The 12,776-nt window shown below is 35.5% G+C and overlaps 1 protein-coding gene across 1 annotated transcript in view; it reads right to left on the bottom strand.

Moving 5' to 3' along the window:
- The window catches only part of DIP-kappa (Dpr-interacting protein kappa), a 173,175-nt gene that overhangs the window by 19,925 nt on the left and 140,474 nt on the right, over nt 1-12,776 (bottom strand). Inside the window, exon 10 of the mRNA XM_070106893.1 lies at nt 11,699-11,779. Within this exon, the coding sequence (XP_069962994.1) occupies nt 11,699-11,779 (81 nt within the window). The remainder of the gene's footprint in view (nt 1-11,698; nt 11,780-12,776) is intronic.

Here is a 12,776-nt window from a genome sequence, read left to right as displayed (position 1 = left end):
CGTAAACATTCTTAATATTTTCCAAATATTTAAAACCCGAAAACATAGATAATTAAGTAATTTTAAAAGCTTTGAAGCTTTCACTGAAAGAAAGAAAATTGTGCAAGTTATGCTTATGAAAACACGAATGCTTTTTAATAAGTGAAATCTAGAAATAAATTTAATTATAAATTCGTGCAAAATGTTGTTCATTTGATTTATGGCAACGGTGTTATATTAGATGCGATTTTCCTTTTTCCAAAATTTCCGTATGCATTCAATTACATCAGCACACTATTTGAATGCCCGTAACAAGCAAATGCAAAAGTATGTATGCACGAATGCAAGTTTATGCCCTTAATATAATTATGCGAATATGATTTTGCGTAACTGACTAACTCTGCGCCCGGCTGACGGTATTTTCAGTTGAACGATTGCCTAACTGATAATCCCACACATATTGATTGGTCGCCGTGGTAATTTGAGCCACTCGAGTCCAACGCATGAATCCATGGAGGCCAGTTACGCAAGCTCATTGCGCTCGAACCATGCAATAATCGTGTTTTGTGCGAATTCACCACTTAACTAAATAGAATTGTGACTGATTGGTAAATGGTTAAGGCGGTTTGCTGTCAAAGTGCGTTCGCAATTTAGGCTAACAGAGTTTTCAGTTGAAATATTTCATTAAAAATCTGCGGAATGCTGGAAAATTGTGAAATGCATTGAATAGTGCTGGAAAATTGTACGAATTGACGTACAAATACCGTTATACAATAACGGGTGATGTAAGTGGAGATACTTTGTTGTATAGCCTTCTTTTCACAGATCACGCATGAGGTCAACATAATCGGTCTACTGAACGTACTACTCGCAACACCCGCGAGGCCCAGCATTCATTATTGGGTAATATTCGAACGAACAGACCACGTCCAGCACGCAGTGAAGAAAATATAGCGTCCGTAGCTGAAAGTGTACACGACGACCAGAAGAGAGTAGATTCGAGATCTTAAATTGGATTTATTGAGAACATATTTCGGTGAGCTGATAGTTTCACGTTTTGGGATGGTCGATTGGCCACCACGATCATGTGGTATCATACCGTTAAATTTTTTCCTTTGAGTATATTTAAAGTCTGAAGTCTATGCGGACAAACCCGCTTCGATTCAGGCCCTGGAGCAAAACATCACGCGTGTCATTCTCCAGTTACTAGTCGAAATGATCAAACGAGTCATTAAAAATTGGACTCCACGGATAGACCATCTGAGACGTAGCTGCGGTCTACATTTGAAAAAGATAACCTTCAAAAAATAAATGTCAAATAATGGCCATCCTATACAAATATGCGCAGAATTTGGGCAGTTGAAATATTCTTTCTTCTTCCATTTTAAAATTCCTAATGCGGTTATCAAATTTTCTCTCAAATCATACCATCATAATTATAAAAGTATCAGTGTCATTCAAAATCCAACACAGTGAATTCGTTCGGTAATTTTCGTAAAAGCAGACATTTTATCTGCATATATGTTACATACATACACATATACGGGTCTATGCATACTAAGCAGTTGAATTTCGAAATCTCAGCCGCTATAAAACGTTATTGATTTCTCGTCAAATTTGGCCTTCCTCGTAATCAATGATTGATTGCTTTTGTCACTTTGACAGTGTGATGATGACGATGATGAGAGGAAAAATCACCATATTTAGGTACTTAGGTCAATATAATAATGGACCATAATGAAATGGGACACTAAAAATTTAATGCAGAGAATAACATAATAAAGTTGTATTCATGAGTAAGCTACATTCATTCTATTCACTTACAAAAATATATGCGTTTGCCTAACCTGCGTTAAAATATCGTATCATATTACACATTCTAGGCATAATGTTGTGGTTCGCAACTGGTATTGGAACTAGTTGGAAATATTAGTCCACATATTTTTCTTACTAAAAGTAATCTAGTTCGAAAAAGGCCTAAATGGCATCCTTTACAATATGATGTTGTAGTGAGTTATTTTACATGACTTCTCTTAAAAAAGAATTCTAAGAAATAAAACAAAAAAACTTGTATGTATAATATACAATATATTGTAATATACGAGTATAACACTATACGACAAAATCGACCATTTTTCTGGGTATTGGACCAAAGCTATTTTTTTCGAAAAAGTAATTTCTCCATTCATTGCCTTCAGTCAAGGTCAAAAGCAAAAGTTATAACTTAAAAAAATATAAAAGTTCTATATCTTAAAACAGTTTCCATTTCGTTTACTGACTGCGCTCCAAGTATGATATATATACGAACTACGAAAGTTTCTTCCCACTTTGGGGTTTTGATCTCATCTCTAACAGTATTGATGCTTTAATATAATAGTTTATGCTATGAATTGATCTAGAAAGTTTCGACTCCTATTTAGTGATGGCGTGATTGGCTGCACTAGTATGGTCTTAACGCTTTGATTTCCAAAAACATATGAAAAAAAACAAAATATTAAAACGACGATATACTTGTACACGACATGTACCTCATTAAAAAAAACATCCACTTCTGTTTTCATTAGTGTTCATGGAGTTATGAATTTAACAGTAATATTGGATGTCCAAATTTTAATACCCAATCATTTTAATACCCGTTCTGATGTGAACCGTATTCCAGTGAGAGCGTACTACATCGACCGGAAGAAATAGTAGTTAGAAAGGGCAAGGTCTGGGCTATAAGGCGAGTGTAGTAAAACTTTCCAGCCGCTGTTTTCCAAATAGCTTTTAACCGATCTTGCAGCATGGGGCCGAGCGTTTTCATGATTGAAAATTACTGCCTCGGGTATAGTCGTGAATTCCGGGACTTTTTCGGTAATCGTTTGCTTTAATTTGATAAGTTATTGTTGGTAGCATTCTCTATTAATGGTTTCACCCAGTTTTAGAAGCTCATAATAGAGCATGCCTTTCTGATCCCACAAAACACAGAGCATTACCTTGGCGCCATAGTTATTCGACTTTGCCGTTGATTTGGCTGGTTTACTAGGCTTCATAAATGATATTTTTGCCTTTAAGGTTGTCGTTATGGATTGTTTTATTAGCACTCACAATTCGATGCAAAATCCACTTCTTATTGTAGCGTACAAACAACATTTCTGACGTCTTTCGACGTCTCTTGACTTCAATTCATATGTCACCCTATTTCCTTGCTTTTCAAAGTATTTGTCTGCTGTTGAACGTTTTGAAATGGCTGCTGGAGTAACTAGAAAAGAATATAATTGGCAACCATCTTCATGGCATAATGCTTCAGTTCGTCGTCTTTAAACTTTTTTGGACGTCCAGGTCTTTTGTTTACGCTTCAAACGAGTGATATTTATCGAAAAAGACGCACAAGGGCAGTCCCAATACATTCAGAAACACGCATGGAGACAATTAAGACAAAGCCTCCTCTTCTCTCAATGCTGCCTCGCAACAATATTACATACAGCATTAGTATGTTCGCAGCCCACCAAGCAGTAGCTCCAGTTAGCCTGATGGCTCAAAAAATTCCTCTGTTTGGGTGTCTCATGAGGCCTCCACAAAGTATTGATAATATAACACTGGAACAAAAGTTAGCTTAGTATTTTTGCACCGACAAACGCCTTTAATATTTCCACTGAACTCAAGATCTTCTTAATGATTATACCGGTCTTTATAATTTATACCAGTTGTTCATTCGATTCGCCGCTCACTTTATACCACCCTTACTAAATACACAGTCCTATATAAGTCATATCAACATGAATATAGCGGGCGCATTCATTCATCCACGCAATATTTAATAAACATTGCTTTTCTATTATTTGTTTGTATTTATTCGTTCACACATATTTAAGCACAACAACAAACAATCAGCAATTCTCGATTTTTGCACCATTAGGTGCTATACAATTTGTTAAATTGCATTGCCGAAAAATGCCGCACACACATCAGTTGCATTTATTTTCAAATAAATAAATTTTGATTGACATCGACATTATTATGCTCTTTTTGAGGCGAAAATATGTGCATATTTCGCCTGCTGTTTCGCCGCGATATAAATTTTACGAGCTGTCAAAAAAAAGTCACCACTCAAATATCAACAATATGTGTCTATATGTTATGTACACATACAGTTGTGCATAAAATAATTGCAGTCCTAGCAATGCAATTGAATTTGTGTATTAAGTCGTCGCTTAAACATTACATATACTTACAACTAAATATTTTTTAAACTGGTTTGCTAAAGTTGTTCAAAGTAGTTTTTATATTTTGTTATCCCACTATCTCTACAACAAATTGAAACATCAAAGATTATACTGTTATACTTTCAGATATTCAAAAAAGACCATCTGCTTGTTGAAACATGAAAACACGTTAACTTCGTTTGAATCTAAGCAATACCCTTTACAAATACAAAAGATTTCATACAAGAATTTTTAATGGATGAGTTTGTATGGCAGCCGTATGCCATAGTGCGCCGATCTGAATAGTTTGTGTTGGAAATTATATTGTTGCTTTGAACAATAGTCCGTGCATAATTTCGTGATTATCTCCTCAAATAAAATGGTTTTCCATACAAGGACTTAATTTCGATCGTTCAGTTTGCATGGCAGCTATGTATTTGCTAAAGTGGTGCGATATCGGTGATTCCGCAAATGACCAGTTTCTTCGGGAGAAAAAGACGTATATAAAATTTCAGATCTATATTTCACAATAGACACTTTCACTCTACAGACGATCGGGATCACGACCGAGACGTTGTTGACAACTTACAAGGTATTCGTCCCAACTCTTATGAATTATTCCCCACTAATTTTATTGGCTAGAACTAATAGGATGCAGATATTTCAAAAACCTGCTGGCAAAGGCGGGACACCTCTTGTCTAAATCATCTCCGACACTTCTTTGGTTCAGGTAGGAAATCAACATCTTCCTGGACTCTACGAGTGAATAGCGTTTTGGAAGCAAATTACCACCTAGAGACCTCAAAAAAAGAGAATTTCCCGATATTTTCGGAACAAAATGGTAGTACAAAAATCTAACTCTATATAGAATTATCGCTTATAATGGTAGGGATGGAATAAAATTATTGGAGGATCATTGAAATATTGAATCGTTGGTTTATTGAAGGTAAGGGAGATTATATTGAATAAAAAAATATATTTCGTACCAAAATCAGTATTTTTTCATTTCGAGCGCAGAAACTTTTCAGCCAACCTCTATAGAGCTCTATGTTGAGTCACAACAGCATATTAAACTCTAGAATAAACAACCCAAAAGTTCTTTTAAAGAAAATGGAATGTTTTGTTATGTTCAAAGCTACTCCTGAAGCGATCGCTGCTATTATTTTACGGAAGACTGTATGTATAAAATTATATTGGCTATATGTATATGCATGCACGGACGTATAATGCACATCTACACCAAAATAACCGCAAATAAATCAGCTAAATTGGCAGTCACACACACAGACACGAGCAGAGACACACACTTCTCGCTCTCCCACTAATACATTCACATTTGCTATTAAATATTTATCTTTGAAAGCAAATATTTATGTGTGTTTATATGTGTGCGAGTGTGGTTGTATGCTCACTTTTTGCCAGCGCTGTGGCTATATTTATTTCATAAATACGCTGGTGGCGGCGCCGCTGCTGCTACTGCTGCCGCTGTTGGTGCTGCACTTTATTGCGGTTAACTGATGTGGTCGCACTGACAACTTCGAAATTTTCAAAAGAAAAAAGGCAAATTTCGCCAATAGCCGAGGGGTGTGAGGTGCTATATGCAAAAGTTATTGCTTGTGTAATTTAAGCTTTGATCGCTGAAATTCATTTGATTCGCATGGATTAAAAGGATATTAAACTAAGCTGTGCGGTCAACTGACTGACTGCATGACTGACTAGCTGGCAGATACTCTGATAATACACGTCATATTTCATTAATAAAATATAGCGAAAAAGCGCATTCGCAATCTCTTTTTTACTCAATTTGAACACAATTTTTTATTTAGTTCGTTTCTGATAAAATATCGTTTATTTATTATTATTATTCTTTAAATAAATAACAAATATGTCAATATGTTTACATAGAGTTTTAAAATTTTTTAGGCAAGATATCTGCTTACATATGTAACATATATTCTTTAGATAAATGAAAACCGTTATGCCGTCATGTTAAACGAAAAACTTAAAAAAAAGGTATGTAACGAAGTTGGTCGCTTTTTGCTTCAACAAAACCAAAGAGTTTTTGTAACAAATAAAACCTTTTCAAATTTTGTGAATAATAATCGCGAAAAAAGCACAAAAATTATGATATAAAAGTTATCTTAGTTTTGTAACTTAGCATGTGTGTCTGTCCATTATGACAGGTGGGTTTATATAAACATTTTTCCTGTGAAATCCAGGAAAGTAAAGCTACTCTGTATGCAGGTATCCAAAGTTAATCAGGACGAACGATTTTTCCAAAGGATTCACATCTAAAGTCAATTCTCCTGTGATTTGTTTACGGCTTTCGGCTTAGTTTTTATAAAGTCGGTCTATTCAAGTATGACGCAAGAGAAGTTTAGAGATGTGATATCGACATGTTCGAAATCGCTGCTGCTTGAAATCAGAATGTCCGAATATCACCTTATATATGTGTTTCGGGTTTAGAGAACAACAACAAATGTTGAAGATCGAAAATAGCTTTATTGTTTTTCAAAATATTCTCAATTAAATTCTAGACACTTTTGCAGGCGTTTGAACCAATTGTCGAAGCACTTTTGCCACTCTGATTAAGCTGTCTCCAAAACATGAGTTTTGAACGCATCAACCGCCTCTTCGGGTGTCGGAAAACGTTGATGTCTTAATTTATTTTTTACGTACAGGAATAGGAAGAAGTCATTCGGTGCCAAGTCAGGACTATATGGTACTGATTTAGTTTTTAATCAAATAAAGATTATTCTATACCAATTTAATATACTCGCAAGTTCTAGTAAAAATAAATCTATTAGGTTGAGCGATTTATTAGCATAGTTAGAATTATTTGATTTATGCACCGCTTTGATAACCTTTTGCAGTTTTGAAGGTAATTTCGTAAAGTCAAGCTCTTAGAAACCCCTTGTCTCTACTCCCATAAACCTGGGACACTCGATTTTCACAAACTTTTCTTAAGGCGAATTTTTCACCAGTAAAATTATTCGTTATTGACAGGAGGTAGTAGTCACTTGGTACCAGGTCTAAACTATAAAGACGGATCAGGGTAAAATGGATGTCCCCGCAGAAAAACACGCATGCATTTTACTCATCATGTCTCAAAAAGATTGTAGGACGGTTGTTGGCCTAATGACAGGCCACAACTTACTGGCATCTCATGTGAGTCGATTAGAACAGCCTGCAAAAGTAATTGTAGGTAACACGCTTTAAAAGGTTTGATTTTCGAAAAATTATAATGAGAATAATAAGTTTGAATAATTCAAATTTTGCATATGTTTTAAAATTTATTCGAAATTAGCGAAACCACGTCATTAGCTCTGTTCAACCAATTAGTATTGGCTTCTAAGCAAAACGCTTCCTATACAAATATTTATGTATATATGAGCATGTTAAGCTCATAGAGCTTCTGTGACTGTCAAACAAAAGCTAGTGAAACCAAACGCTTAACTTATACTAATTCACTTTTCAAAGTCAACACAAAAAGCCATTCGAATTGATTTCAAAATAATAACAACTTAATCTCAATAAATTTTAAATAAACATACAGATATATTTATATATCTATGCCGCAAGCGCCGCACAATTTATTATGCAGATAATGACAAGCTTTGCTCAAAAACTTCCGTTACTCCACGCACACAACGCCACCTAACGCTCCTGTCACCTCTACCCCCACTGCTGTTCGTACGCTTGAGTTGCGCAAAAAGTTTTGGTGCTCATGATTTGCATTTTAAAGTAAATCATTTTTCATTGGCCCCACAAAACAACAAAAAAAAAACAAAAACAAAACAAAAAATAAAAATTGCAAACAAAAAAATACAAAAAAGTGGCAAAGTGAGCAAAAACATAACAAATAGTAATAACGAACGCAATTATATATACTTATGTGTGCGTGTGTGTGCAACAACGGCGCCACGACCACTGATGCGAAGCATTAAGGTTCAATTAATCTGTGTCAGTTTTGTTATTGTTTTTGCACACTTTATATTTTTATGCAATTTCGTTTTGAAATGAAATTTCACCAAACCAAGCGAAACAACAACATTTTGTTGCATAATGGCAGGCGCTAGAACTGCACAAACCAAAATAATTAAAATATTTTTTGAAATAAAGCAGCAAAAAAAGTAAGCAACATCATTTTTCAAATTAATTAATGCACGTATAGTTGCATAATGCTTTGCCCAAATTAGAAAAAAACGCACACAACAACAATAACAACAAATTTGTTCGAAGAAACTGCATTCGAATGGAAAAAATCGCTAACTTAATTTAGAACCAAATATAAATTAAATCAAAGCAAGTATGGGAAGGATTAAATTCGGTTGCAGCTGAACATTTTATATCTTTACAAATGGGGTCAGAAATCACAATCATATATAATATTAATATAGTGTGTCTGTGAAAATGGGTTTACTTATTTTTGGTAGGACATCTGACATGCTAACCGATATATGTACCTACAAGTAAAGCAATTACATAGTCCTGCCTTAAGTACCGTTAAAAGGCCGTAAACGGCCTAAACGTTATAAACAAATAAAAACTATAAATAAATTTTTATTAAAGTTTATTTTATTGAGTAATGTTTGTATTAAAAGAGCGTTGTACAAAATTGTATTCGAAATGGTCAGCTTTTGCTTTCACACAAGTCGCCAAACAATTCGGCCATTGAGCAATGACAGCACGCACAATTTCCACAGATACAAACCAAGAATATTGCTTTTAAGCCACTGAATATTATAGGGAAATCAAATGCTCTCCTTAGAAGAGAGTATTGCCTAACAGTTTTACCACTTCTTAAACATTTTGGCGCACTTTTGCAGCAGTTTTTACTCCGTTTTCTCAAAAGTGTAACGCCTTTACAGGAGACTCCCCACCAAACCATTACAGCAGCTGGATGGTGACCTCATTGTACCATTGGAATAACATTTTTTGTGTCTTTGCCAGTTTTTGAGTAGTTTTTGTCGTTTTTTTTTAAGCTTCTTCGATAGTAAACATTTTATCATTTCAGGAGGAAGGAAACTTTCATGGCTATTGACCGCGTGCCACTGAAAAAGTCGCCTGCATCTGTTGAGCCCTACTTGCTTCAAACGCGTTGTCAGAATATGAACAGTTGACTGACGGTAAGCTTTCATGTTCATATCATCTCGAATAATATAAGTCTTGTCAATGATCTGGTCGGTATAACCATTTCTTTTAACATAATTTTCTGTTTACTAAGGGGATTTCTGCGAATGTGTACCGGAAGAATTTATATGGCTGAATGGGTTTCACACACGTCTGGACGACCACTTTTCTTGCTGTCGTCAACTGTAGACATTTGGGGAAAACGATTAATAGTACGCGGTGGCTAGAGTGGCTGCTATTAAGATAACAGTAGACTTACCACTCTGATATGCAGCCTATATCAGAGAGGTGATCATTCATTTCGATAGCAAAGCGGCAATACTAGCGTTAAGCTCGCAAACTCTGCGCTCAAAGTATCGTCTATTGTCACTAAAACTAGCCTCAAGCTGCTTCATTATCGGACTCGATTGGGTGCCTGGTCATAGCGGAATGGCTGGAAACTGCAAGCCAATACAATAAGACTGTTGTCCTGCTCACAGGAAAGGTTTTCCGCTGTCATATTGCATTCTAGCACTGGATCGTTGTTATGGACCTGGCGTGCGCTTAGCAGACATTGGTCGACGACCGACTTCTGTGCAACTGTGAGATCTTTTTGTTCTAGAGTAGAACGCAGGAGATATACTGAACTATTTGCCCTTGGTAAAGTTCATCCTGCCGCAATTGTTGGAATTCTTTCTGGACATTGTCCAATAGGCTTTCATGCATTAATGCTTTTGAAAGACGCAAGTTGTCAGAGTCATTTTTTAGGTACACAACGGACCAGTGTACTAAGTTGTCCAAGTGAGATCCCTGTTAAATTCGACGTTTTGACGTAACCTAAGCTCCTGACTAGGATTTTGGCAGTACTTAGCTGAAATAATCTTATCTATCGTGAGCAGAAACGCAGCTCTCTAATTGCATTAGGTATCTCACAGTTCATTGCTATTTTTGATATCACGACGGCCATATGCACAGAGATATTCGGTAACTGATGGCTTGAAATGTTTACCTTCGATTTCGACCATTTTCAAAGGAGAGGCGTCACTCTTTAAAAGCACTATTTGTGTAAAATTATGTTTCAAAATCTTCGTTGATACTTGGTTTATATAAATACATTGCAATTATTTTTTATATAGGAAATAGGCGTGGCTGTAGTCCAATTTCCCCCATTTTTACAACGTCTAATGAAATGCTAGAGGAAATATTCCCACTAAGGTCAGAAGATATAGCTTTCGTACTTTAAAGATATATTAGGTGTACTTGTAGTAAAAAGAAATTATAATTTTTTTTCTAATAGATGGCGTTATTTATCTGTATCGCGCGTTGTATAAGTTCGATCGGGTTCGGCTGGATGGCGTTAGAAAGATTACATTTTGTATCAAAAAAAAGTTCTGACAGTTTTGTAATTGGTTGATTTAGTTTTGTTTGAACGCGCGTCAAAAATGGACACTAGCAAAGAGAAAATAGCTATATATATATTTTTTTTCTTCGATGACGGCGAAAATGCAAGCCAGGCGGCTGAAAGTGTGAATAGCGTTTATGGTCCTGATACTGTAACAGCCAATCATGCGCAATTTCGTCGATTTCGTTCCGGTAATTTCGCTGTGAAAAAAACACCAAGCTCTAGAAGATCAATTATCGAAAAAATTGACGAAATAATGGCAATCGCCGAGCCCAAATATCGATTGCGATTGTCCAGCACCTAGACATTGCACAAAAAGCCGTTTGGAACCATTTGAATTAGGCTGGATACGAAACGTAATAATTGAAGAATTCAATTTCATGCAAAAATAGGGGATTTCTTTTGACTACACCTAATATATGGTGTATTCAAGTTTTAAGTGGTAGGCCACGCCCAGTTTATTAAAATTTTTTGACACAAAAGTATTTTAATGCAAGCTTCAACCTTACTACGACTATGAGGTATTTTTCTTTTCGCAGTTCGTTTTTACCGTTAACTTCAAATCACGGCAAATTTAATATTCCGCTAAAGTATTTCAAAAGCGCTTAACAAAACTGATTATTCTTATTACATTAATGATGATCATTAAAAAGAAATGTGAAGCGTTCAGGGTTGGTCGACCCAGCGGCGAAGATTTCTGCGGTCGAGATATCTTTTTTACCGCGCTATTCATAGCAGGGCATAAGTATTTAACATGGAACTGCATAAAAGCCGACAGACAAAAGGCAGCTAACGAAAAGTAAAAAAATGCGAAAAGAAATTAAACAACCTAAAAGTATGCAAAGACTAAGTTGAGACTGCAAAGCAGACTGCCCAAGATGGACTTGACGCGAGACAGGCGCAACGGCGTTGATGTTGTTGAAAGTAATGGTAAAAATCTTTATATTTCGTTTCATTTGAATTTATTTTTATTTGATTTCATTTTTTATGCAATGTAGTGGAAATGTTAGCAGGTACTTACCGACACCGTCGCGCCACTCCTCAACCCCGTAATCAGGTAAGGCATTCAAGTCAAATTTATTTCTATGGCGGTGTTTACCAACTTGTTTTCGTTTCGTTTATTTTGTTATTTTATTTTTTTTTTCACAGTCATAATTTTCAGTGAATTTTTAATTTTCGCGAAAAAGCGGCAGATGAAGTGAGTTGAAAAAGGAACGCGAAAAGGTAGACGTTGAAATTTTTATAAATGTTTATTTAATCGTTTTTGCCGTTTTTTGTTTGGTTTATGCGAATTTATTTTGGTCCGTGTGGCAGACGAGAAATCACAAGGCACAAGCAACGCGTCAGACGGCAGGAGAGGCAAGCGGCAGTGGTGTAGTGGTTGTTGCCGATAAGTGGACATTGCACATATACACAGGCAAAATGGTGAAGTGTGAGAGAGAGTAAGAGTAGACAGCACACGGCAGGCGAGACGTTGAATTACATGTAAAGAAAAAAGCGAAAAAGGAAAGTCAAATAAATGCAATATACATATATATGCTATATATAAACATGTTTTAAGGTAGTACGAAATTTGTAAGCGTTGCGGAAAAAGAAAAATAAATATGAAATCCTTATATAAATAATATTTACGTTCTATACGACATTATTCATATTTTGACCGCCTTTTCAGTACTTATTGTCGGTTTTACACTTTTTATTTTTTCCGGCTTCGTGCAATTGCTAGGAAAACATGTTCAAGTGAACGTGAAAAATAATGCAATATTTAATCATAATTGATGCTATAAATAGTGGAAATTGACTAAATTACTTTCGTATCAATAAAACAGCGAATTTGAAGTGTTATGAGCTTTAAGCTGACTGCTTGCCCTTTAAGTCTCAGTTGGTAGAATTCGTCCCCAAAAAATGTTCGTATGTCACTGAGCGTTATTTTATTATTTGAAAGGTCTGTATTGTAAGTTTAACTTTTTAAAACATTTAATTAGAAATGGTACTTTCAATATTTACAGATTTTAAATTAAGTAAAATAATATATAATAACATATCATGATGAAACCATGTACACATGTTTCTGGGTGCCGTAAGGCGGTAGGCATTGC

This window comes from Bactrocera oleae, chromosome 3 (assembly GCF_042242935.1).
Source record: "Bactrocera oleae isolate idBacOlea1 chromosome 3, idBacOlea1, whole genome shotgun sequence".
Taxonomy (NCBI): Eukaryota; Metazoa; Arthropoda; class Insecta; order Diptera; family Tephritidae; genus Bactrocera; species Bactrocera oleae.
Note: the sequence above shows the minus strand (reverse complement) of the source record. Positions and strands in the feature narration are given on the sequence as shown.